Raw genomic sequence first — 26,663 nt, 5'->3', positions numbered from 1 at the left:
CAATTTGCTCGTATAAGTGCTTGTAAGGAGCTGGTAATGACAGAAATTTGATTTTTTTTTCCCCTCTTGTAGAAACAGGTTTGCTGTTCTTAAATGTTTTAAATTTTAAAAATCTAAGCCATGACTAAATGTATTTTAAAATGGAAAAGATGTTTCTCATTTTATTTTAGCCTTTGCCTGCCCTCTGCATCTGAATTAAGAAGTAATTCAGAATGTCCTTGCAGCCTTCTCTTACCTGCTAGTAGTGTGGATTTTGCATTAACTACTTCTGTGAAAGATAAGTCTTTCCTGTTTAGCTTCTTTGCTTTTTCTGCCTTTTACAGAGACACTTACTGTGACTTCAATTCTAAAATAATTCATATGGAGAGCTTAAAGTCAAGAATGTTCCATTTTCAATGTTGGGCACATTTAGAGCATAAAATCTAGCAAGTTAGAGCATTTCTGTGAGTGTTCTTGTGCAGCTTTTGGAGAGGCCACCTTTTATGAGGCTGTTAAGAGTAAAGGACAGCCTGCAAACTGATGCTGTGGCACCTTTCTTGGGAGATCTCCTACACTTCAGTTCCAATTCAGGTGCTCATCCATGTGTTTTATTTTTTTTCAGGTTCTGGGTTTATCATGTGCAGCGGGAAGGAGAATCCAGACAGTGACGCAGACCTGGATGTGGATGGAGATGACACACTCGAATACGGGAAACCACAGTATCGTTTTTGAAAGGCTCTTACCCAGAGAGAATCTGGAGGTGCATCTGCCCTGGGAAATGGTGGATAATCTGTGTCCAGCCCTACTGGAAATGACACTGCCTTCTCCTGTTACCATGTTATTTGAGCTAGGAGGGGTTCCCCGTTACTCCCTTTGAGATCCTGCTGTTGATACAGCACTACTTCAGACAGGGTTGAAGTCTATAGGAGGCATTGCAAGGGATCAGTTAGTTAAGAGTTTCTCCATTCTGTTTCATAAACAGTCTGTTGCCTCCATCCAGGTTTGTTTTGTATGGATGGCTTTTCCTGCTTTGTGGGTAGAAATTGAGTTTATTTTCCACAAGACACCCTTTCATTTTCAGGGGGTTTGTGCAGTAAGCGCTATTCACCTTCCATTCTGAGAGATTTGATTTTTTTTTTCTTCTTTCATGACACAGTTCATGGGCAGAAGAACTATCATTAAAGGCAGATTTTGGGAACTTCTCCATCTGGGAGCAGGCTCTTTGCGCACAGCTTTGGGAGAGCTGTGAGCAGATTTCTGCCCCACAGCAGTTGTGTAATAGGCATCAAGGAAGAATTCCTGCAAGGGCTTTAGACAGACATTGCCTTAGCTGTGATGAGGGGCAATGTACAGCTATAGAATTAGGTTTTATTGAAATCTGTACCAGCCTTTAGGATTGAAGCTCCAACCCTCCACTGGTAAAAGAACTCTGTACTTCAAAAAGAATTTGTGAAATTGTGCAGGTTAGGTTTGCACAGGTTCAGGAACTGGTTTTCCCTTTCTAAGAAGCTGTGGAATCACGTTACTATCAAAAGATTACTGTTTCTTTCCACCTAAAACAAAACTTTAATCCAGAATTTAAAAGCAGGCCCCTTTGTGCATACCAACTCCTTTTTCTTTAAAAGTGTTCCCAGTTGGAATTAATTTGTTTTATATCCCAGACAGTGTCCTAACCATCTCAAAAGCCTTTCCACTGTCTGCAGCAAGGCTGTATGTTCCTTAACCCTTTGTGCTCAGGTACACAGAGGCAGACATTATCCCTTGCACTGGAGAAGAGCCAGGTGAAGCCAAAGAAAGGGAGGCGCTCCGAGGTGCTGTTTTAAAGTAAGTATCATGCCTTTCTAAATTACTACATTCATTACTTTTAGGAAGTCTCAGTTTGTGGAAAATACCCATTCACTTGTGTGCAAGGGATGGAACAAGAGTCTTACAAAGAAGCATAATCCATCCGGTGGGTCTCCATTGCTACCCGTGCAGCCTCAGTAAAGCCTCTCTGTACACTCCTCTCTGAGCCACCCCACTGCCCAGCCAGTGCCATCTTTGCCCTGAATAGTGCTGGAAGAGGACGAATTCTGGCAATGAGGAAACTGTGCTGGACTAAGGCCTTCTGTATCATCTTGGTTCATGATGGAATGTGGCCTCTTAGTAGTGTACAGTGTGATGCCATGAGAATCTTGGTTGGCACAGTAGGAGTCTGGCACCCCATATCTGACTTCATTGCATCCGATTACACGTTGTGGGATGTGCAAACGAAACCTTCTATATTCAGCTCTGAGTTGGGGCAAGGATGTGGCTCTGCCCACATACATATGTGGAGAATGTAGGCAGCCAGCCTTCAGGGTGCTCAGGGAAGGATTCCAGGCAAATAAAATGGGTCTTAACAGGGAGCTAGGATTGCTTTCTAAGCCCTCTGCCCTGCATAAAACAGGACTTAAATTACCCCTCTATCTCTTTCACTGAGTGATCCTGTGGGGTCAAGGTTGAGTGATTGATAGAGCAGTGAAATGAAGTTTTCTTACTGCTTAGCCTGTCACAAATGCTAGTTCAAAATTAGGTTTCACTCCATAGAAAACTGGCATTTGCCACACTGGATCCATACCATTGGTCCATTCAATACTTTGCTTACCATGCTAGTCCAAAAGCAGGGCCTCAAAGATGCTGAAGCTCCTTCCCAGCTAGGAGGCTGGTGTTGTAGCTGGAGGATACTTGGCTATGGACAGTTAATGCTTGGTGAGAGGACTCAGGACCTGAGGCCAGGAGATCCACTCCCTTCATGTGGCTTGCACCTAACACATCGTTTTGCTGTTTGGGCATGGTCCTTCCTTGCACATTTTCTGGACTTGTTTGCCCATCTCTACAATACAAGAGGTGATGTTGCCTGTAAAAGCACTTTGAAATTCTGTCAAGTTTCTGTAGAAATGCAGTAGTGTCACTGATGCTGTGAAGCTTGAGCATGGTTTTTGGCTGGCCATCTACTCACAATTTGAAACTTAGACTGATGGATAGAAGTATTAAGAGAAAAGTGGTTGGTGAAAGGGGTAGCTTTTCCTGAGCGGCAAAATGTTTTGTATTCAACCTTTAGCATATTGTCCTTTTCTCTTTTAGTGGTGGCACACCAAGTACTCGAATAACACCAGAGTTTTCTAAATGGGCCAGTGATGGTGAGTGTTGAAATTGTAAATTGTTAATTTATATACTACAGGAGGGCAGATAGATAGTCCATGTCTTCTTCTTGCCCGTACTTAGGAGAGGTAGTTACTAATGCTCTTGCAGAGTGTCATCAGATAAAACCACACTCTTTTTGAAACTTTACAGCACAATTAGTTGTCAATGATGGCAGCTGGGGAAGTTCCCAAAAATATCATCTTAACTGGTGTGGTGATGAGAGATAGGGTTTGGATTGACTTGATGTCATGTCACTGAAAGGCAAACTGCTTTATTACAGAGGGAACCAGCAGATCCTGACAGTGGGATGGTGGTGTTCAGCTGCTGAGGGTTTAAACCACACAGGTGCACCTATTACTGGGCTTTTTTCAACTGCTTTCTTACCTTCCCTTCTCTGAGAGGATATGCTAAAGGCTTGTCTCTTTTGGGTAGATCTTGTCATTGCTGGCCTTTGTATGGCAAGAAAAGCCTACCACTCTGAAGCCTTCACCTTTGGAGTGAAAACTCTAGGTCTGTCCTACTTCATGACCTGTAGTTGAGAATCCAGAGCAAATGAGTTAATGTGAATATGTACCTTTGCATACATTACTGAAAGCTCATTGGATTGAGGAGGAAGGGGGTAGTGTTGAACCCATTCAACTGCTGGCTGTTTTTATTCAATGCCAGCAGCACTGTAAGTGTAAGCAGCAACCTAGTGGAAATATGAGAATAATAAAACCTGGCGCTTTCCAGCTGGAGATGCCAAATCCATTTCCAGAGCTGGGCAGTGCTGCTCCAGCTCCCTTAGGAAGGAAACTGAAGCTCAGCGACCTGAAGAGACATGTCCCAATGATTTTGTTCCCTGTTCTGTTCCTGTCATGCTTTGGGCATTTGATTTCCAGCCTTGAAAGTACCTACAAGACATAAATACTTGCCAGTGGGAGTGGGGGAAGGGAGTTGAACCAGTTTTGCCAAGGGCATGATGGTTAAATGGAGAACATAGGATATCTATCGCAGGCATTTTCTTCTGTGGGATAGGCAATTACATTTATTTTCTGTGATGTAGAAGCACTTGGCTTGTAGGTATTATCAGCTTCAGTAGCTACAACCACAGAGGTGATGAGAAGGCAGCCCTGATGACATTTGCTGTGAGCTGTTTTGTTCATACCCTTTACCTGAATCCACAGTGATGAACCTACAACCCTGGGGCTGGATCATCTTCTCATCTCCAGCTGGTGTCTCACACCCTTTTCTGTGCTGGGAGCAACCATGATGAGCAGACTGTTCTGTCATTCTAGTTACCTGGCATATATTTTTCTGCTTGTGTCTGTGAGGTCTCAGAAAATGGGAGAGGCTGAGATCAGGGTCTGGGCTGGGTGGATTTGCTCCAAACCCACCTTTCTAGAAGTACACTTCTATGTGACAACTGCATCAACCCTTCTGAATTAAATCCTGGCTTAAACAGTAGGTACACGAGTGGGGGTCAGATCACTATGAAGTGGGAACAGAGCAGGGGTTGTATTTTGAGCCCTGAATCATAGAAATATACTGTCCAGAGAGGCCCCCCTTGTCAGACAGGGGCACTTAGCATCAGTCACTTCTCTCTCTTACCAAGAAATAGCATGATAGTCATTCATGGGAGTCCTCTGAAACTAACTTGCTCAGATTATTTTCATTGCAATGATCTCAGTTTTCTTACTAATTTTTGTGTTCTTCCCTCAACAGAAATGCCCTCAACAAGTAATGGTGAAAGCAGTAAACAGGAGAGCCAGTGCAGAAGACCTGTAAGAACAGTGACATTGAAAGTGAGTGTGAAGTGGGTAGCTTCCCCTTTTCTTGTTTTGAAGAACATAGTGTCCCATCTGTTGCTTCCAGCAGCAGTGGTGATCTGAAGGTAGGCAATCTGAAGCTTTTACGGACTGAGAAGGGAAGTTGTGCTGCAAACACAAACCTGAACTTGCAGCACTAACTACTGCTGTGTTCACAGAGGGCTTATGGGGAGTTCTCCACAGATATCCATGAGGGCAGATACCCAGTGGACTTGGAGTTGTGCACAGCTTCCAAAGGACTTCTCCACTGCAATTGCCTTCTTTTAATTATGTAAATATCCACGATTTCTTTCTGTCTGTTCCAGCTTTCATCTCAACAAAAAAGGAATCTTCCTCTAGCAGCACTGTTACTTGGAAGAAGTCTCACAGAGGGATTTTCTTTTTCTTTAAGATCTATACTGAGCCCTTCTATGGTTCCTAACAGAAATAATGTCTCAGTTTCTGAGTTTTTTACCTGCAGCCCTTTCAGTGGTTCAGAAGTTTAAGTGCCAGTGTTTGAATATACAGTCGTGGAGAGACTGCTGGGCATCTCTTTTCCTGTCCCTTTCTGCTCACTGAGTGTGCTGCAGTGTAGCCTGAAATAGAAATAAATGGGTTTATCTGCACTTTCCATTTGAGTAACAAGCTGTATTCTAAACCTTCCACATGCTGCTGGGTGACTTACTGCTTGGGCAGATTTGGTGGTCCAAGTCTAAAACTACAGGCTTTTCTCTGCTGCCATGAACTGCGTTAGGTGGGATGGGATGTTTTAAATTGATTATTGCCTGATACAAAACATTGCCTCAAGATCAAGTGAGACACCAAACAACTTGAATGAAGTGGAAGCAACGATGTAATGGTGGGTTTAAAATACTACGTTTTGGGGTGACATCCATGGATAGTTTGGGATGGGGAAAAATCCAGTAGTGTAGCATTAAGCTGACTTTACAGAAAGTTGTCATTTTCTAATGTAGGTATTCTCCTCCTGCCTCTGGTCCTGATTTGAGAGGTTGTGTCCCTGGCACATGTTTGGATCTCTGACATTTCAGGCAGCCTGGCAGAGCGTATGTTCAGAATCAGAGTTAACTGGGGAAACTCCCTGCTGTAGAGGGAACTTTAACACTGCTTTGCTGTCTCCGGCAGTTTCTTTTCAACAAGCCCTTTTGTTAGCATGTCCCAAATGTTGGCTGTCTGCCATTCGATGCTTCTTGGTCAGCAGACTTTGGCCAAGGACCACTGAGTCAGGGAGCCTGCAGGTCAGTGCAGAACCAGCTTTGTCCTTAGAGTGAGCCAACCACTGAATGCTGTCCTTGGTGGCAAGGACTCATCCCTCCTCTCCTAATCTGTCAGCCTCTGTCTCAGCTGCTGCTTGGCTTCCCTTCGGGCCTCTTGCCTGTCATCCCAGCAGCCCTCCATCCTCCCAGATCCACTCCTATTGAAAATCTTTAAACTGTAGGAGCTGAAAGGATTTGACATTTTCCAGAACACTTGAGCTCAAGTGATAAAATTGACATAGCTTTAATAATCTGATCAAAGAGGCTTTAGCTAGCACCCTTTTGAAGGGTCCCCAGCATCCTATCCAAACAACTCTTGTGCTAACGCTGCTGTGAAGTGCAGAGAGTGAGCATGTGCGTGCATCTATGCACACACACTTTGCTCTGCAATAACCTTGCCTGTTAAAGCTTCAGTTCTGCTAAAGTCAGTAAAACCAAAAGAAATTACAGGAAATTCCTTAAATGTCTTGTTCAGTCTTTCTAATAATGTTAATTTTTGAAAGTAGCAGAGGGACCTTTTCATTTAGGGGTACTGTTATTTCACCGAGGTTCAGACAAGATGGTGTTTCAGGTAGAGAATTCTAGCTGCCTTTTTTTATTCTCTCTTTTTCCTTTGAGATTCATGTGTGATAAATAGTTCTGTCCTGCCATTTAAGGAGTCCTGAATGCTGTGTGTGCTTGTCTGTGTAGAGGGGTTTCTGTAAATTAATTGATAACAGGGATCAGAGCTAGAAGCCTACAGAGAAGGAGGGGGAAGGGTTTCTCACTGTCTGGCTGCTTCCCACTCCACTGCTGAGCCATGATATATGGCGACCTAGCCCAACAGGCTAAATTGATTCATCTCTAGTTCCTGTTTCTTAATCTGGAGCTAAATTGGTTTCATTTTTCTTGTTTTGGGTGATGCTTACAGGAAGTTTTGGCAGCATCAGTTTACTCCATTGTTTGTAACTTCAATTTTTGCTTTAAATCTGAGCGTTATTGATTGGCATGTTAAACCTTGTGTAGCATCTGATTAGCATTTTTTAAATTGTCCAGAAGCACATGGCTTAGCACCTGTGTCAGCCGTGCTCTCTGTTTAGAGCAGTGGCTATAGAGTTAGCAGTGATCTGCCTATTGATCCTTCTCTCATAAGGAATGACGTTCCTTCCTCCCCTCTTCCAAAAAATAAGTCCAGGCAAAGAGAGTAGTGTGTTTTGTTTGGTTTTTAATCCATTAATACAGTACAGTGAGCAGTTATCTTTTGGCATGCAGCGGAATTTCTTCACTTGGGCAGGTTTAAATTAATCTGAAACATGGGGTTTTGTGAGAGAGTCTCTTGCATGTAGAACAGCTAAATGGAGTTTGGGGCAAGTCTGTGTTTTGTTGCTCTGCTCCTTGTGCTGTGCCAGATCATCAGTAACTGGACAGTTGATCTCATCTGTAGTGCTGAACTTAAGGTGACAGCCAGGGGCAGTGGGAGACATGGTGCTGGTCCCAGCTCTCCTGCCCAGCACTGAAGTTCTAATCTTGCCCGTGTGAGGTGTCTGGAAGAGACACTGGGCTGCTGAAGGCTCTTGGGAAGAGATGAAGGGGCATCACACCATCTGAGCCCTGCCTGTCTGCTGAAGACTCCAGCCACTGCCAAGGCAAAGCTCAGCCTGTGCAGTGCTCATTTACCTCAGCTTGAGGTGCAGCTTTGCTCAGAGAGCAACTGGTCCCTAATTGCCCAGGCACCCTCCCTGACAACTCCACTGATGTCAGACTCTCAGCAGAAGAAATGCTGCTCACAGCTGCAAAAAGCACCTTCCCCGCAAAAAGTCTTTCTCGCTGCCTTGTGAGGGTCTGGTGCCATTTTGAAACTGAGGTTCCCCGGGGTTAAAAGCCAGCATCTTAATTCAGAGTGCCAATGTTCAATTTTGCTTTCTGCTACCAGACTAGATTGCAGGCCAGCAAGAGAGTCTGGGTTAGTGGCCCACTGGGTCACCTCCCATTTGTTTTCCTCAATTTTGTGTTGTCATAAATTCATTCCAGCCCGTTGTGGTTGATCAGTTTATCTCCGCCGGGGCAGGGAGCGCTGCGAGCATGATATATGGCACAGAGCATTGTAGCCAGCCTCTCCATGAATCACTCCAGCTGTTTGGTGTCAGCCCCAAAGCAAACAGGGCCCGGCCGCTGAGCATTGACTACGATGAGCTCAGTATGGGAAGAGACATGACGTATGAATGTTTATTTAATAATTCTCTAATATTTCCAGCAGAGTGTGGCTGTGCCTTCTGGGAGGGGTGAAAGGGGGGGAGGTTGAAGAGGGAAACTCTAATCTGTTGGGGTGGGTCATAAATCAGGCAGACAACATCATTAATCAGGGATGGGACAGAAGTGGAAGGAGGTGGGACTGAAACTGCCATCCTCGTTGGGAAGGGGGCTGTGCTTTTTTTTTTTTTTTTTTTTTTTTTTTTTAAATCTTGTTTCTGATTCTGCTGGCCCCAGCCACACTGCCCACATAATAGCAAACCCGGACATTAGGCTCTTTAAGTGAGTATGCTACCTCTGCTCTGAACCTTGCAATACAAGCCTGCCAAGCATTAAATCCCTTTATAATTATCTTCTTTATATAACACTTCATGCTTATCATGCTTCATTGGATGAGACGCTTGTTGGGTTAAAAAGAGGGTTTTAGAGACAAAAAGCAATTGTATTTGTTTTATTTTTCCTGTCTCTTTCTTCCCCTTCCCCCCCACCTCGCCTCTTTCCAGTCCAGCTGTTTTGAAATGTTGGCTCTGGAGGGGCTCTAGTGCAGCAGCACAAGGGGGAGCATCAGTTAAAATTAAACAAACTTTAGATTGGGATCCTTGTGCGAAGAGACAGGCATGTGAGAGCAGGCAGGGGGGTAGCAGTGTCTGTTGGGGAGACCCTGCTCCCAAGCAGACACGTCCAGACGGGAGTGGAGTGTGAAGCCAGAGGATTAGCAGAGGCCTGAAAGCGAAGGAGCCACACTTTAGCTGGTATGTCAGAGGAAAACAGAAGCTGTTGAGAATTCACACCATAGGGTAAGCACTACCCAGCCCTTCTCCACAGTGTCACACCATTAATAGGCTTTGATGGGAGACAAGACATCTCATAGCAAAAACAGACTTAAAAAATTAACTTGAGTCATAAATGAACTAACCCTTTGTGCTCTGCTAAGCCAAGAGCATGATGCTGCTGGTGGGTCCAATATTAGAGCATCCCACGTGAACTTGGGAGAGGATTCAGGACACTGAACTGAAGTGTGGGATTGTTGAGGACTGAGAAAGAGCTGCTGGACTGTGCTGCTTGTGTCCAGATTTTTATCTTTATTAGGTTTTACTTCTTTTTCAGTAATTCAATAGTATGTAATACTGTGTTTGTACTGTATACTGGTGTTGAAAGAGTATGGAGATAGATGCACCATTTCTTTATGAGGTGTGGCTTTGGCATTACTTCTTCCTCTGGGATGTGACAGTGGAGAGCAGCATGCTGGACTCTGCTTCTTATTCTCTCTCTTTTAACTGCTGGAGAGAAGTTGCATGTGCCAGTAATGGTCTCAAACATTTTAACCACTGTGCAAACTGAAATTATGTCAGTGTCCGGTACTTCACTGGCCAGTGGTTAAGGAAGCTCAGCAAGGCAGGCTGTGACTGTACAATCTCAGACTTGGGGGTAAGTGGTATCTCTGTTTAGTGTCCGGAGGTTTGGTCTAATTTCATGCCTTGAGGCATTTTCTATAGATTTTGACATCTTCAGTATAGAAAGGGACTCTTAGTTTCTGTTGAACATGTGATGTTTTTAAGTTGAAGCATCTGCAAACCCAAGGGATCTCCTGGCTTCAGGAGCAGTAGCTTCTGCATCCCTATCCCATAACTGGTGAAAAAGTCAGAATGAAATTTTATTCCTACATTGAAGGCACTGTTTAGGCATCTTGCAATTTATGTCTCTTTGCCTGCCCCTTCTTTTCTTTTTTCTTTTCTTAGTTTCAGAAATGCTGTTAACTTTAATTTGTAGAGTTGCTTCCTGGGAATGAAAAATCGATGGGGGGCTATCGCAGTGTGAAATTCGGCTGTCACTATTGAGCTATAGAGTTACCAAGATGTCTTAGAAGGTAAAAAATAAATCGTGGCCCAGCAAGTGCTCAGCTGTGCTATTTCAAAGGGGATATGAGGCTGATGGTCTGTTAGAGGGTACTTCAGTTAGATGGATGATGATTCCCTGTGAAATATTGGAGTTATTCCATAGGTAGAGAAACTTTAGCTTATAAAACACAAACAGCTGCCTTCTAGCAGACAAATTCTGCCTTTAGATGTGTGAGCAGCTTGTCAGGGAGAGGACTGGTCCCTAAAATTAGCCTGTTGTGTTTAACATTGTCTCTGATGGAGCATTGTGGATGCTTCTGAAAATACTTTGAGGATGTGACTTTTTATTCACCTCTCTTAGCTATGCTGCAAGAATTAAGAGGCAGGGACTGATACTGTTTTTTTTGAAAACGTTTGTGTGGTGCCCAGATGCTCTCAAGAGAAAAGTAACTATTATCTTTATGTAGCCTGCACTCCCTGTTTGGATGAAAATGTTCCTTTGAAGAGCAGAAAAGGGATCATGTTGTGCCCCATCCGCTGCCAGTTTGCTGTCTCTCTCCTGCATCTGCTGAGGGGCAGCCCTGGCTGCACAGGCTGGCTGTGTGCTGGTGGTGACAGGGCTATTGCTTTTCTTGGCACTCGCTGACTGTTGTGGCAGGACTCAGTGAGTGTTTGTGCTGTGCCAGTTGCTGTATGACAACAGGGTGGTTGTAATTAAAGCTCTTGGTAGTTTATGCCTTTCTTAGGCTACAGTTAGTAAGTATAAATATGAAATAGTACTTCTTTTAAAAGGACCAGTTTTGTTAGTTCTCATTAAACTATATCTGGGACAACTGTAGAGTGGGCAATTATTTCTTTTACACTTGCATGCGCAGTTGCAGTATAGCTGAGGGGTGCTTACTGCTGCAAGGAGGAGTGTTAAGTCACATTTAGTTGGAGCTTCGTAAAGATTTCCCAAGGAATTTAATGACAAAACAATTCATTGTGCTTTCATGTCTCCTTCACCTCTGTAACACGGAACCCAACACTGCCTTTACAGAACCAAAGTAATAGCAAGTAATGTAATTAAAGGAGTTTAATATCCATGTTGATTTTTTGTCCTCACATCAGTCTTGATGCTTTTCCTAACCTTACACTCCACTGCTACAGGCACTTCATCCTATTTTTCTATTATATTCTTTCTTAGTTTTTGAAGATTTTATCTGCAAAAAGCTGTTGTTTCCCCATGTTTCCCCACACAGTTGCATAAGCATTCCTGCTTTTCCCTCAGATAGCTGGCTCATGACCTGTCCTTCCACTTTGCTGCTAGTTTCCTTTTCTAGCTCTGGGACCACAATTGGTTATATGATACTAATGTGCCCTGGCCTCCTTTAATAGCCTCGTGTTTCTTTTTGAAGGCACAATTACCTTAAATGATGCTAATTCTGATCCTTTCTTTCTCTGTAAAGGAAACAGCAACAGTGTAAAAGTTCCAGGGAGGCAGCAGCAGTTGTAGGAAGCTGTCTGGAGGATGTGTTATCGCACCGCCCTTGTGTGCCTCCAATCAGCGGTCATGAATGGAGGTTCTGGAAAGCATATCACCTCCACAGTAAAGCCCTTAAAAGGCTATAGATGAATCCAAGTGCTGCTGTAGTAGCATAGATATTTCCTGTTTATTTCAGTCGTTTGGATGGGGGCCATGGGAGTAGAAGACATTTATTTAATTGCTCACAGAGGCTGGCTGCAAGACTCAGCTGCATGTCCAACCTTCTGAGCAACTTTCAGCCCTAGGAATTTGCTCTTCCTCTTTCACTTCATGGATATTTTATAATTTTTTGCCCTGATCGTCCAACCAAAGCTACCAATAATCCTAGACCAGCTCCAGGCCACAGTAAGATGACAAGTTACAGCTGCCATAAGTCTTCCAGTAGAAAAATAGACCTGCCTAGCTATACATGTAGCTTGGTCATAATCCAAACATGTTTACTTGTGGATGGAGGCAAGTGTCTGTAGGCTGGAACCTTTAGCCTGCATGCCTCAGCAAGGAAAGCAGCTGTATTTTCCATTTCCACCTCCTGCGTTTTGTGGCCCTGGCTTGTATTAAGATAGAGACCATAATGCACCTTCACTGATGTGTTAGAAATACAATAGGAGTCTCCAGGATGAAGGATACATTTGAAAAGTGAATTGAGACATTAACACATTAGGTGAGTAATTATTTCTCTTTCGGAAGACTGTTTAGAGAATCATTTTCTGATTCAGCCTGTGCTGCCTCAACAAAACCTTGCTGCAGCAAACCACTTTCCCATAGCATGGGTTTTTTCTTTATCGCCAAATCTGCGCCAGTAAAGCAATGGGATTGCATTTATTTTCTCTTTGGAACAGGGAACATAGTCTCTAAATCTAATCAGAATGACCTATGCATTCTTTCTCCCAGCTTTCATGTTGAACCATAATTGCTCAAATGGCACATTTAAAATTTTGGCGCAAGCTCAGACTTTGACTCGCCGCCTTTTTAAATCAGTCCCAGTGGCCAGTGGATACTGCATAGCCCTACAAATGCATCTAAACATGCTGACTCTGAGGCTCCTTCTATTCTGAATGATCAGCGGTGCCATCTGTCTCTGTTTTGATTAGGGCTGGGCACATGTGTCCCAGCAAAACACGGGCCAAAAAAAGGGAAGAGAAAGAGCCAGTGCCTGGATTTACTTCCCGCTTCTGTAAAGACATTGTTGGGTTCTGTGTTATGGAGGCGGGGGAGATATGAAAGCAAAATGAATTCTTCTATCATTAAATTCTTCAGGGAATCTTTATCCAAGTCCCTACTAAATGCAGCTTAAAACGCCTTCTTGGAGTGGTAAGCTCCCCTCAGTGGTATTGCGACGGTGCATGCAAGTGTGAGAGAAATAATTCCTCTGTGGGGAAAAAAAGAGACAACATTTTTGGTTTGCATCAAGATAAAATTAGTTAGAAGCAAACTCTGAATTTGGCAAGCAGATGCCAGTATTAACAAGTTGTGCAAGCAAGTATAAAATAGAGGCACTCGTGACTGAGAACGCCTCAGAGTCGTGTGTGTGTGCCCTTGCATGCACCCTGCTCCAAATTCACAACTTAGAACACGGAAATTAGAATGGGGAACATTGCATTATTCATAACTTGGCAACCAGAAGCCAGGGCACTTTGCCAGAGTAAACTATTCTCTATAATTACAGGTGAAGCAACATTCTTTAATATCTTACAATACAAAAACATACATTAATCAAGGAAAGAGGGCTTTTTTTTTTTCCTAGAGGACAATAAATTAGCATCCTTGCCAATTTCCTCAATACATGTGACAACGTTTTACAGGATTATAAGTCAGCCTCTTTAGAGGAGGTTAGTCTAAAAACAAATAAACCAAATAAATGAGATTTTTAGCTAAATAAAGGGGAAGCCAACTCCTAAAATATTGATGTCTTGCCAGGATATTTGCTTTTAGCGTTGGCAGTCCTGCAGACCCTTTAGAGGGTCTAAACTTCACTTGCTGTGATTTGACATGGCTCTTCTGTAAACAGCTTTGCTGGGCAGTTTTCTGCATCAAGGCATGCAAACCCCTTCTGCTATAACCAGCTCATCTAGTGAAATAAAATCTCAGTACGTTGTCCCAGTCTGGTAGCCCACATGTTGGGGGTGATTCACAGTCAATCTGCCATCAGTACCTGACACTGAGCTTCTTCCAGAGACTTAAGATACTGAAAATGCCTGAGCTGTATCTGTTTTCTTTTAAAGCCACCTGTCACTTTTCTTCTTAAAATCTTACATGTCAATTGAAGTGTTTTGCTTGTTAGTAGCAAAGGGGCTTTTTCAGCTTTATGTTATGTTCTTGGACTCAAGTAAGTGTAAAAATCCTTTCAGTCTGGTGGATCTCCCACTGACTTCAGTGCTGCTCACCCACATCTGCCAATATAAAGTCGCTGTATCTTTAGCTGTCCTACTTGCTGCAGGTGATGCCTGCTAAATTGAAAGTGGAGACAGATTATTTCATCAAGTTGAAAAGAAAGCAATTCTTATCCCAAAAAACATAGGGGTGTTCACAGTTAGTGTTTGAAATGCACGTAGTGAGGTAGTTGAAGACAATATATGGGTGAGAGCTGAGACAGCATCACTGTGCTCTGCCATTCTGCAGTGCTCCTTGGTGTTACAGAGCTGTGCACAGCATGTTACAGGCTGATAAACAGGATTCTTCTCAGAAAGAGTTGCCCTCTCACCCAGATGTAAATTGGGTATGAGAGAAGGTTTGCAGGTGCATCATTGTGCACTGATGTTGGGGTCGTTTTTATCAAGTCTTGAAGATTTGTCCCCCACAAAGCAAAGACTGTGCCAGACCTTCTCTCCTGCAGTGTAGTAGTGGTTATGATAATTGTCATCTACAGCGGAGGTTGCATATGGCCTGGGGGCAATTTCTCTGCTCCTGGAATCTTACTGTAGCTTAACTTCGCCTTCTAAGTATCGACCAGTCTGTTTCTAATATTTATGATATGTAAGCTGCTAGTGACATGACCTCTGCCCTTGGTGCAGGGAGGTGGCATGTATGTTCTGCTGGGTTCTCCACTTTGGACAAGGGAGGATAAAGGCTTTGTTTAAAAAATAAATACATCACACTCAGGTTTGTCAGTGGTACTGTACATTTTCCTCTCTGTCAGTCTACCAGTCTTACAGGCACAGGAAAGCAAAAATAAATGTATGAGGAAGAGAGAAGGTCAGAATATCAAGTGTCAAAAGTAGCCCATGAAATTTATTGGTGGTGCATTTAATCAGTGCTAAGCGGTTTTTACAAGATACATACAAACAGTGGAATTGTAAAAATTTATGGAATGCTGTGTACAGTGTAGCCATTTATGAAGAAAGGAAAATTTATATCCAGTTGAAATAAACCAAAGGAGAATGTTTATGGAGACTCCTCAACAGCGGGATACATCAAATAAGATCTGGATAAGATGAGGATGGGATATTTGCAGGGGTTTTTTGAGGTGTTTTCCTGTTTCTTCAGCAGCTAAACAGTTTTGCATCTTTTGTAGTTCTCAATAGGCAGGATGCTTGATGCAGGGACAGTGTGGTGTTTGTGTTTTACTGTACAGGGGAAAGGAAACACTGGTGAACAGCTGCTACTGGTATCTGCTACAAGGCTCTGGCTCTTGGGCTTGTTCCAGTACAGCAGTTTCTTGAGCAGGCCCTTAATACCCAGCTGGGAAGGGTTAACGAAAGCCGATCACACTGACATCAGCATTTTTTTGTTTCCTTTTTGGTCCAGTATTTTGTTGATGATAAAGCACAGACTTAGTCAATTGAGAGATTCCAGAGCTGCAGAATCAGAGATAATTTAATTAACGGAATTGCTTGTGATTGCCCACTGGGACAGCGGGTAGGAATTGCTCGATTTAATTTGGAGAAACAAAGATCACATGCATGCTAATGTTTAACAAATAACCAGTGTTTGGGTTAAAGTTTTTAGTGAGGAGGGGGGTGGCCATTTCCCAGGAGAGATTTCCCAGGAGGCGATTGCTGCTCAGAGCTACAGATAGGTGCATTTTCCTCTTCCATAGTATTTCTGTGCACTTCTTCTGGCCTTTTACCTGAACAAAGCAAGGATTTTCTCAGAGAAAGAATGTGTTCTTATTTTCAGTGCTCAAGGGAAAATGCTATGAATAGTAGAAAAATACGCATTGGGCAGAAAAACTGAAAATTATCACATGCCGTCTGCCCAGTCTCACAGACCTGCTTCTTGATACGCAGCATCGTCAGCTGTGGCTGCCAGTGTGTGGAAAACTTAACCACAAAGTCTAGGGAGAAGTACAGGACCCGGCTTCTTCCACAAGGAGCCCTCCCTTCCTGGTTTTGCTCTTGTGTAAACATTCTCACTCAGGCTCTCCTGTGTGTAGTGATGTCACAGCGGGTCTGTACTCCAGGATGGAAGTGCCTTCTTGATACATCCTCAGCCAGGGAGAGCAGTTCAGGTGTCAGTGAGGCCTCTCACACCTGCTGGAGAAGCATGAGCACTGGGGCTCAAGGTATAGCTCGTGGCAGCCGTTGTGCTCAGCAGGTCTCTCTGGAGGCTGATAAATGACGTTATCCAAACACGTCAAATCAGAGCGCTGAGGCGAAAAATTGTTAAGAGTCCTCCTGCATCCAGCATGAGGTCAAGGCAAAGCAGAGAGCCAATTCCTTCTCCGTAATTCCCTCTGCCTCACTTGGCAGGGTAACTTGTACACAGCCTTCCCCTGTTCATGGCACTTGGCTTTCTGACCCTCACTCCACCCTGGCGTTACCCTGTAGAAATTCTGCCCAAGGCTGCTCCCAGCTGTGTCCAGGCAAGCGCACACAAGGTGCACGCACAAGAGGGAATCCTGAGGGAGTTGCCAAGATTGCTGCTGCAGGAAGAGTTGCTCCTAAGCGATGCTTATCTTTAGGATACAAGCAGCAGGTTGACGGTAAAATGACACTAAATGGAATGGCATGTGTCCCAAGTGCGCTGGCCACCACGGGAGCCAGACACATGGGAAGTGACTCTTGTCTTTATTCCATCCCTGGAGGTAGCTTCAGTTTCCTTTATTTACTAATGTTCTCCCTATTTCCCTTGACCTCATTTCCTCCAGCTTTTCCGAAGCAACCATGCAATTATCACTCACTTTGGCTTGACCCTTGGCTGCCATGTCCCTTGTTGCTGCTGCTCCGAGAGGCTTTCCTGAACTCTCAAGTGCAAAATACTCACTTACGGCCAACACTCCTATCTCTCATATGAAGTAGGAGCTGTGTCTTCAGCACTGTGCTGTGTGTCAGGATTTGTCCTGTGAGCTTTGCTTAGCCGGGAGAGCATGGAGTTTAAATTCTGTCATAGCTGAGCTTTGATCAGTGCCGGGAGGTATCGCAGTGGCTAAAGCTCCCTCTCTTACCCAGTCTTGTTAATAAATGTATATTTAACAATGTCTGGAGCGTATGAAGTGATAATAACTAAATCAATACCTCCCACATTGATTGTCCAGGATCCCTACAGCGTGACGCACACAGCGGTGCGGTAATTTTCCAGCTAACTAGCACCCTGATCTACAGCCCTCCTATTGATTGGCCATTGTATCAGGCAGCCTCTGAGCATTATTGCTTATACCTCTATTCAGCCTCCTTTTCTGATTCATTCGTTTATTACTGGACAGGTGCTATTATCTCAGAGACTTTCCAAAATTGGCCAATGGGGGTCAGCTGTTTAGATTTCTATAAACAAACCATTTTCTGTCTTTAGTTGCAGTGACAAATTTTTCCTTTTTAAGTTTTTACTGTTACTGAGCTGGGACTGGGGATGAATGGGCATTTGTTTGTATCTGCTCAAGGAAACAACTTTTCCTTTCTGAGCTGCCCACCCATCTGAGGAGGACAGGTAGCTCCAAAGATGGTAGAAGGAGAATTTAGCAAGGGTTGAGGTTCTACTTGCCACCTGCTTTGGGTGGGAGTCACACCTGCTGCCTTTATACCTCCAGTGCCTTTATACATGCAGGAAGGAGTAATGGATTCCATGAAGTCAAATTCATCTGCAGTCTTCAGCCAGCATCAGTTCAACAGTGGGCCAGACTGGAAGGGAAACAATTTTCTCAGCCAACAATAATCTTCAAGCTATAAATAAATAAATCTGTTTCTTCCTTGGACAAAACTAACACCTTTCTAGACTTTCTTTGAAAATGCTAACAACCCTTTCTTGAGGGTGAGAACTCAAGCTGGGATATGGTAATAATTTATACCGATGAGCAGGAGCAAGTGGGTGTTTTCACAGCAGGGAGGACTGTCTCCTACTGAAACTCTTTCATCTTGCTTCAAAGAGTATTTATGGATTCCAAGACTTGAATCCACAGTGCCCCTGTCCCCAGACAGTCCTCACCCACTAGGCTGACATGAGACATTTGTATTTCTTTACCTTTTTTGCAGTTTTAAAATTGTTACCATTTTCTGTCAGCTATCACTTGCAATGAATCTCCTTCTGATGAAGATCTCAGTCAGCTCATGCAGAGCATGTCTCATCAGTGTAAAGGCAGGAGTGACGTTGAAGGAGCTTTAAAACACTGGTAGTTAACTATATACATTCCAGCAGCTTCACTTTCTTCTGAAGTATCATAATTGGGAAAATCACCCAAGATCTCTTTGACTAGTTCTGTTACCAAAGCCTTGGGAAAAGCCATCAGAATCAGTTTGTGGGAGATACCCAAAGTCCCTCCCTGCGTGCTAGCGACAAGTGACTAATGAACAAAGGAGTGAGTGCCTGCCTGCAGCTGAGTGCTGAGATTGCAGCTCACTTTACTGGCTGTAGTAATTCCACTAGACCCGTGCCTTAGCCACCTGTTGATGAATCATCCTCTAAAAAGGTAGGAGACATAGGTGTCACTACGGGTTATCTTGTGATTGATGATTCAGCTTCTGGTGTCAAGATGCTCTTCTGGTTCTTCTGAGCTGGAGTCTGTTTGGAGATGCCAGAAATTCACTGACACACATTGAAAATTGTTGGTTTTGTTTTTATTCAAAAAAGTGAAAGCCTTTATGTCAATGCTCTAAATCTTTTCTGGGGAATACTTGAGGGCCCCTCCCTATGCCCACACTGTATAGAAATCGGATTTTGCAGCATGCTAGAGTGACGCATTCTTGCCTGTAGTGCTCCCTGCATTTCATTTGCTAAGCATTGCTGTCTGCCTTTGCTTTTGGGTTGGCAAGTTGCTCTTTTCCCCAGCCTTGCAGAACCATGAAAATACACTTGCCTGGCCTCAGCACAGTGCCTCTGTGACAAAAGAGATAATGCTGCCCATCAAAAATGACCCTAGGAAATGGAGAAGCTGAGATTGTAAAGCTGCCTTTATAGCCACCCTGTTGTCACCATGTCCAATGCTTTTGATTTCTCCGTTCTTTCAGTATTAGAATCAAAAAGCTGGGGCTTTCATTAATATAAGCCGTTGTGTTGATCCTGTGTAATGAGCTGATTTTGCATTTCACGAGGCTGATGGCCAGCAAAGGCCTCCATTCCCTAAGGGGAAGAACAGCTCCTATTGCCCACAAAAAGTTATCTCAGCAGTTTTAAAGCAACACACAGAACTTTGTCTCAAGCATGTGGTCCTAAGTAATCTCTTAAGGGAGACAAGAAAAAAGGCAGAAAACAAACAAAAAAAAAGCTAACAAAAATATCTACTGTTTAAATGTCTGTGTCTTGCTCTGTATGAAGCTGGCAACCCCAGCACTGGTTCTGTGCTTTTGTGATGTGTTTGGAAGTATTTAAAAAGACATTTTAAAGAATTCACACTAGGCTTTTTGGGAATTCTTTTAATCCAAGTTTGAATGTATTAGTTTGAATGCAATGCTATTTCCTGTGCAGTACCTGCTGTGGGATACTTTTCCCCCCAAACTCTTAACAGTCTTGTATGCTCAGTGATGCTCACTTTTCATCATCTTCTGCAGAATTACAGAAGACTCTGCAGTGACAACATTTGAAGCGTTAAAGGCTCGTGTCCGTGAGTTAGAAAGGCAGCTTTCCCGTGGGGACCGCTATAAATGTCTCATTTGCATGGTGAGTAGCACTCCACTTGTGGTAATGAATCAGAAATGTCTTGGTATCTCTGCCAAGGAGGGGAGAAGCTTTTCTCCTTTTTCAGGCAGTCTTAGGGAACTCATCACCAATTAGCCTTCCAAATTAAGGTCTTAACAACACAAATTTCTGTACAAATTACGTTGTTTCACTGGTATTTGTAGCTGTCCCTCTGTATCAGGGGCAAGAAAGGCCCAACTTCAAAATGCTTTCTGCCTTCCTGTAGAAAACTTCCAGATACCAGCCTCCTTTTCCTGCATGTGCAAATTTAGGTACATAGGAGAGAGCAGAATTGTGATCAGAGGCTCACCTTCTCTGATTTGGGAACAGGGATGTTGCCTGACCATTTGAAAGTTGCCAATGTCCTGCGTGCTCTCTGGTGATGCTGTGGCCTTTCTCAGGAAGGGCAGCAGCTCCCTCTGATGGTCCAAGCCTGCAGGGCTCTACGTGTCCTGTTGGGTTTGTGCTCTGCTGAGGGCAGAACATTCTGCTTGGTGGAGAGCTCCCTCTGCAACTTCAGCTTGATGCACAGGCTTCTCCCTCCCAGCCAGGTCACAGCTTGGAGGTTGTGGGAGTGCAGTCACTGTCACTCACCCCACAGGAGGGACAACAGCTTGATGCTGATTTCCAGAGGTTTGTTAGCCGTGATAGAAGACACTTGAGAAGGCATGTCTGCTGAAATAGCAGTAGCTTTCTTGGGATGTAGTTAAGCTGTTCCTGCAGAGTTGAGTTATGATAAGGGTTGATCTTACCCTGTCACTGGTTTTCATATGATCTGGTGACCTTTCTGATGAGAATAATGGCAGGTGGCCAGAGCAACTTCAGATGCTTTTGCGATAACTGTGCTGAGCCAGGTCATCACTTGAGTGGATTATGGGCTTCCAGCAGGAGTTCTGGGAAGCCAAGAAAAGGGATTGAAGAAGACATTCTGCCACTTCTATACAAACATTACAAAAATACAACTTACATATTACACAAGTTGGGTTTTTTTTAACAAAATACAAGACGGTGTTACCCACAAAAAAAGGCATTGTGATGGGGTTGGGAATGAAGAATCGCTAGATTACTGCTATGGAAATAATCTGTTTGCTTCTTTTCCTCAGGACTCCTACACAATGCCCCTGACTTCTATTCAGTGCTGGCATGTGCACTGTGAAGAATGCTGGCTGCGGACTCTGGTGAGGCTCTTGACTGCTTTCTTGTTGACTTATAGCCTTTTTTCTCTTTTCTCAGATACTTTATTATAGATTGCCACGGGGAAGGGTGCTTTTTGCTTTATTTTAAAAAATCTGAGTCATGTGCTTGCAGACTTCCCAAGCCTGGCTGTTTAACACCCCACTCTGGCTTTGACATGAGAGAGTTTTGTTTGAGTTGTTGTGACCCAAGTTCCATCCTGCCCCTTGCTTTTTCCTCCACTGTGGGAAGAGCTCTGTGCTAGGGACTACCTTGCCTTTCAGTAATTTCCTGTGGGGCATCCATGCAGAGAGGTAAAGGTGTGAAAATCAGGCCAAATTGACTGAGATTTCATGGGATGGATAGCTTCTGAGAAACATAATATTCCCCTGAAGCTAGGGGAACCATCTTCAGGAGAGAAGATACGGAAGAGAACTTTTATAATGTGATGGAAAGGAGATTTTATGTGAATCTGTATTTTCTTAGATTATTTGGAATAGCACTGGGTGGTTTTCAAGCATATGCCGTTCTGGTTAGAAGATTGGGAGCTACCTTGAACATTGAATAGGTGACCCAGTAGAGTAGTAATTTATTCGTTTATTAAAGGCCATCAGGTTAAAATTTAACGTGTTATTAAATAAAGTGTTTTCTTTTCCTGTGTTAAAACTGTGGGGTTTATAATCAGCCTTTAACATCCCCTCTGCAGCTGATTTTCAGGCTTTCTTTTTGTTCAGGATGAGGAGTGGAAAATAGTCAATTGTGCTTTCTAATTCTCCTGTTAGCAAGATGATACAGTGTTGGGTTGCAAAAAATGTAAGGGAATGCCACCCCTAAAAATTTGTTCCTGGAAGGCATTACTCTACTTTATAAAACACATTGTGTGCTTGGAATTACGATTAAGCTGATCATGCTCCTTTAAATCCTGCCTTTTAAAAGTCTTGTCCAAGAAAAGTTACCAGGATGGTGAAGTGCCTGTGGGCTTGAGTACTAATAGCAACTCAATAACTTGGCTATCCCTTGGGCTGTATTTTATAGCTCTTCAGCTACACCCTGTCACTATTTACATTATACAAGCTTTTGTAAACATTTTAGCAGCATCTTATAAAAGACACATATGTGGGTACGCAGCTGTGAGGTGTCTGGATGACTATGTGCTCTGCCACCTTTGCTAAGTGAGGACTGATCTTGTCTTTCAGCAGTGCTACAAGCACAGGATAAAACACTAATTTCCTCTTCATTTTCTTTACTCTGAAGTCTTTGTCCTCTCCCCACCAGCCTCAAGTCATCTTCTAAATCTGTGGCACCAATTTCAGGCTGTTCTTAGGCTCAGCAGCAACTTAGTTCAACTTCAGTCAGGTCCCTTTTTGTCATGTTCAGCCGTCACAGCTGCTCGGGAGAACGGGGAAAGCCACTCCAGGTGCTATGGGATTAACATTTCCCTTGCAGAGAGGAAGCCATCTCCCCCTAGAATTCTGTGAGAAAGGTGGCGATGAGGCTGGCTGTGTGTGATCTGCACATAGCTCTTTTGCTGACCAGGCAGGCAGGATGGGAATAGTCCAGCAAGACATCATGTTAGGACTTGGCACTTGCATAGGGGAAGCAATTAATAAGTGACTACTCATGTGTTCCCCAGTCCTAGCCTCTCCCTGCAGCCCCCAATTTATTAAAGCAGGCCTTTTCACAAGGCATGCTTGCACTCCCTCTCCCATCTCAAAAAAATCTCCCAGCCTGTGTTCGCATGTTTCTAATGTAACCATTAAAATGTAGCCTGAAGACAGCAATAAAAACCCTGGAACGCCTTGGTGCTTTTGTGTCTTGATCAAAGTCAATGTGTGTAATCTCGTTAAGACTGCCCTCCTTCCCCCCTCCCTTTTTATGAATTTAATGGCATACAGCAGCTGGGCTCAGTGTTTAATGCTTACCAACCTGCATTGTTCTAATTAAGGTATCTCCTTTTATTTCGGGCACAAAAGAGACTCTTGTTTTTTTTAACAAGCGAGGAGCTGTGGGATAGTGTGTGTAATAATCGCTGCTGTTACCTTTCCCTGGGTATAAAGCTGGCTCCCCAGTGGGGTTGGGAGGAGGGGAGCCTGCGCGTGCAGCACACATGGAAGACTTGGCTGGGGGAGAGGGGCAGCATTTTTCCTTCTGTTCTGCAGTAAACAATTTGTTGGAGTTAATAGGAGTTGGAGCAGGCGGGTTGTGTCAGGCTTCTGGCCCCTTTTGAACAATCTGGAGATTTGCCATCCATGCTGGTGAAAAGTCCCCTTTCTGCTGTGTGCCTTTGGTTCACATGCCCATTAACTTAGAGTGTGAGTGTGTCTGAGAGAGCAAGGATCATGTACTGAACAAGGCCCTGGAACTGAAGGCTCAGAGTGCCTGGGAGCACTTCTAAACTGCAGGGTAGTGAAGATAGGGTGAAATTTGATGCTCACGTGTGTCTGTGGACCTAAGGTTTAAACATTTTCTAGGATACAATAGTACAATGATCTGAGCATCTGACTTGATAGTATTTAGGGCACTGGATTGGATCTTAAAATGCTTAGACTTTATGAAAATAAAATTTTTGGACTTTCAATTCTTGATGTTCAATTCCAGATTATAACTGTTCTGTTGGCAAGGGCAAGGAAGAGACTTCTAATCACTAACTCTACAAATGATGGACTCGTTAGCTTAGGTATAATTATACTGGAGCTCAGTATGTCAACGAGGCTGCAAGTTCTGGGGTTGAAACAGTGACCAGAGGAGACTCCATCTCTGAAGCAAAGGCTGAGGTTGCAGAAATGAGTCCTTGAGATGCCTTAAGAGAACCAAGGTCATGGAATGATTTACCTGTGATCCCTTTTAGAAACCCTAAAAACATGTGCAGGTTCTTCAAGGACAGGAGAGGAAATGGTGTTGTAGGAGCAAGATTAAGCCTTGAGGAGCAAGATTCAGCAGCAGGTGGAGTTCCCTTTCCCTGAACATTGACAGTCCTCATGGTGAGTGTCCATCCTCAGCTGGTTGTTGGACTACAGCTCGTGTCACGGGGTGGTAGGGGATGACTCTCCCTCTGTAAGAGTCTGCCCCATCTCCATCCTTCCCCGTTAACTGAGAGGGACTCTACAGCTAATAGTGGGTGAGATTAGTATTTTCCTTTTCCTAAGGAGAGTTCTCTAACAGAAAAGATGGGCCATCTGCTGTAGTGATTTGCTGGGGAGGTTTGGGGAGCTTGGGGAGCCTCCATCCTTGGACATTTGTGAGAACAGGGTTGATATGTGTTTGTCAGGAGTAATTCAGGTTGAGGTGGTCTTGCCCAGGAAATAGGTCAGCAAGTTCTTGATGTCTCTCTGAGCTGTAGTTGTGTGATTTCCCAATCCCTGGTATCCTTCTTTAGAAAGAAAATGGAGCTGGAAGCTAAATCAGGCTGTTGTTTGCCAGTGATGGAACTGTTGGTGGGTGCAAGGGCTGAAAGAGGACAGGTTTATTTGAGAAATGCAGTTTACTAAGTTTCCCCCATCACCTGTACAAGCCAGATCCAACATTTCCCACGAGTATTTGCTGACTCCAGGCTTGTGCCTGCCTGTCTTGGGCTTATTTGAAAATGACAACTACAAGAGCAGGAAAAAATCACTTCTAAAAGCCCTTCCTCATCACAAAATGCTTCCAGGGGATCCATCGATATATACGTGTGCTCTGCAGTTGACACATTTATATCTTTGGTAATTACTACATTCTTAGCCGTGCCACTCTTTCTAGGCTCTAGTACCGTATATCCCATGTGGGCTGGAGTGGTTTTGTACAAAACAGCACAAATATAGAGCGGCTCTTCTGAGTGATTCCTCAGTGCTTCAGCAACATATAGGGACCTCCTGAGTCAGAAGCTGCATGGATGCTGTGCTTGAGCCTTCATGGTGTTCTCATCTGCCATGAGGTTCTCTGGTTATTATTTAGCATTCTTCAGTTCTGGCCTCCAGCAGTGTGGAGGTGAGCTCCACCCGTCAAGGCAGCTTCCTGAAAAAAGTTGTTCCCATTACCTGACAGCTGGAGGGTAGCTCACAATGGCAGTAGAGGACATCTATTTCTCTGGGAATCAGCATCTGCAGAGAAGAAGCTCCACACTTTGTGTGGAGGCGTGGGTGGGAGGGGAGGTGGATGCTTTGGTTGAGAATTGGATCTTGGCATTCAGTTCCTTTCCTGGCAAGAAGTTGGCTCTTGGTTTGGGTTCCTCCTGTCGTCTCTCTGCTTCCGTTTTACTTTCTTTGCCTGCTCTGTTTGTGTGTCCCTTTATTCTCTGTGCCTGGTAACATATTCTGCTTGGAAATTGCCCATTTTTAGACCCACAGGACAGCAGGAAGTGCCTAAATCCTTCCTTGTGAGTTTCCTTGCTTTAGCCAATTTATAGCAGACATCATACCATTTTTTAAGAGGCAACTTTAAGACAAACTACTCCAATCCTTCCTGGCACTGTGTAAGCCCTAACGACTTTTCAACATCTCAGCTCTCGTTAATGCATTTTTCAAACTAGTACCCCAAGTGATTAGCCTGTATTGTGGATCAATCACTTGCCAAATTTTAATTAAGAAAGGAGGAGAAAAAATAAACTCCATCCTGGTTCCAGCCCCATTTCTTTGCTTTGTAACAGCCCTGGAGCAAACTTCTTGCAGCAGAGTTTTATAAACCCCTCAAAACTGGGGTTTATAATGGAAAAGCTGAGGTGGCCTTTACTCCAGCACACACAGCTATAACACATCAAGGCTTTTCCATGTAGCTATGATGAAAGGAGCAGAAGGACCTGGAAAAAAGGAAAAAGAAATGGCCGACAGGTGGGACTTATTATTCCACAGCATTTTTATTTCAAGGGAAAAGTTTAGTAACCCCAGCTGGCAGGTGAGCAGTGGGGGAGCAATGCTTTTTCATTGTGCCTGTGCCAGCATGTGTGTGTGTACAAGCTTATGTGCCTCTCCACAAGAGAGTAGGGCTTAATCACTGGTGCAGATAAATGTTGTACACCTACACCGCAAAGTCAGATGCAAGGATCAAGGTTCTGAACAACTTCCATCTAAAAAGTAAAAAATCAGGACTTAGTTCTGAATTTATCGCACATGCTTATGTGTGCAGAGGAGGGCAGTTTCATATAATATAAAAGAAAAATGTATCCCCAAGTGTCCAAAGTATTAGAGAGACCCAGAGCCCTGGGCCCAGTGTGCCACGTGCAGCCTGCACCACATTCAGGCCAGGCTGCTGAAAGTTTCCAGGATACGGTTGTTCCCTTCAGTGTACCCAGGCTTCAGAGCTCAAGGATGAGCTGTGCTCCCCACGCGCAGGTGAAGCAGTATCCACCACTGCCCTAAATCAATCTGTGATCATGTAGCTTTTGCAGAAAATAGGTCAAGCTCTGTGTGGCTGGGTTCTGCTTTGTGACATGGTTGAAAACTTGTTCCTGGTTATGCATGTGCAGCTCTCAGCCTTAGGTGGGAGAGTGAATCTCCCTCTAAAGCCATCAGCATGTTTGCAGAAAACATCTCTGAGACAGAGATCCCAAGGTGTGGCAAGATAAGTTCAGCCATTTTCCCTTTCCCTGTAGTGTGAGGGAACTGCATACCTGACCTTGCTTAGCTGTGGAAGAGAGCAGCAAAGATGCACTTGATTCCATCGGGCTTGTTTTGCC

The 26,663-nt window shown here is 44.0% G+C and overlaps 1 protein-coding gene across 1 annotated transcript in view; it reads left to right on the top strand.

The window, feature by feature from the left end:
• RNF220 (ring finger protein 220) overlaps positions 1 to 26,663 on the top strand; it is a 219,551-nt gene that overhangs the window by 187,900 nt on the left and 4,988 nt on the right. The window contains 7 exon segments of the mRNA XM_066324994.1: positions 602 to 698; positions 1,717 to 1,803; positions 3,085 to 3,140; positions 4,849 to 4,892; positions 4,895 to 4,932; positions 19,714 to 19,822; positions 20,944 to 21,018. Of these exon segments, the coding sequence (XP_066181091.1) occupies positions 602 to 698; positions 1,717 to 1,803; positions 3,085 to 3,140; positions 4,849 to 4,892; positions 4,895 to 4,932; positions 19,714 to 19,822; positions 20,944 to 21,018 (506 nt within the window).

Source organism: Sylvia atricapilla, chromosome 9 (assembly GCF_009819655.1).
Source record: "Sylvia atricapilla isolate bSylAtr1 chromosome 9, bSylAtr1.pri, whole genome shotgun sequence".
Lineage (NCBI taxonomy): Eukaryota > Metazoa > Chordata > Aves > Passeriformes > Sylviidae > Sylvia > Sylvia atricapilla.
This window is presented reverse-complemented; position numbering and strand designations above follow the sequence as displayed.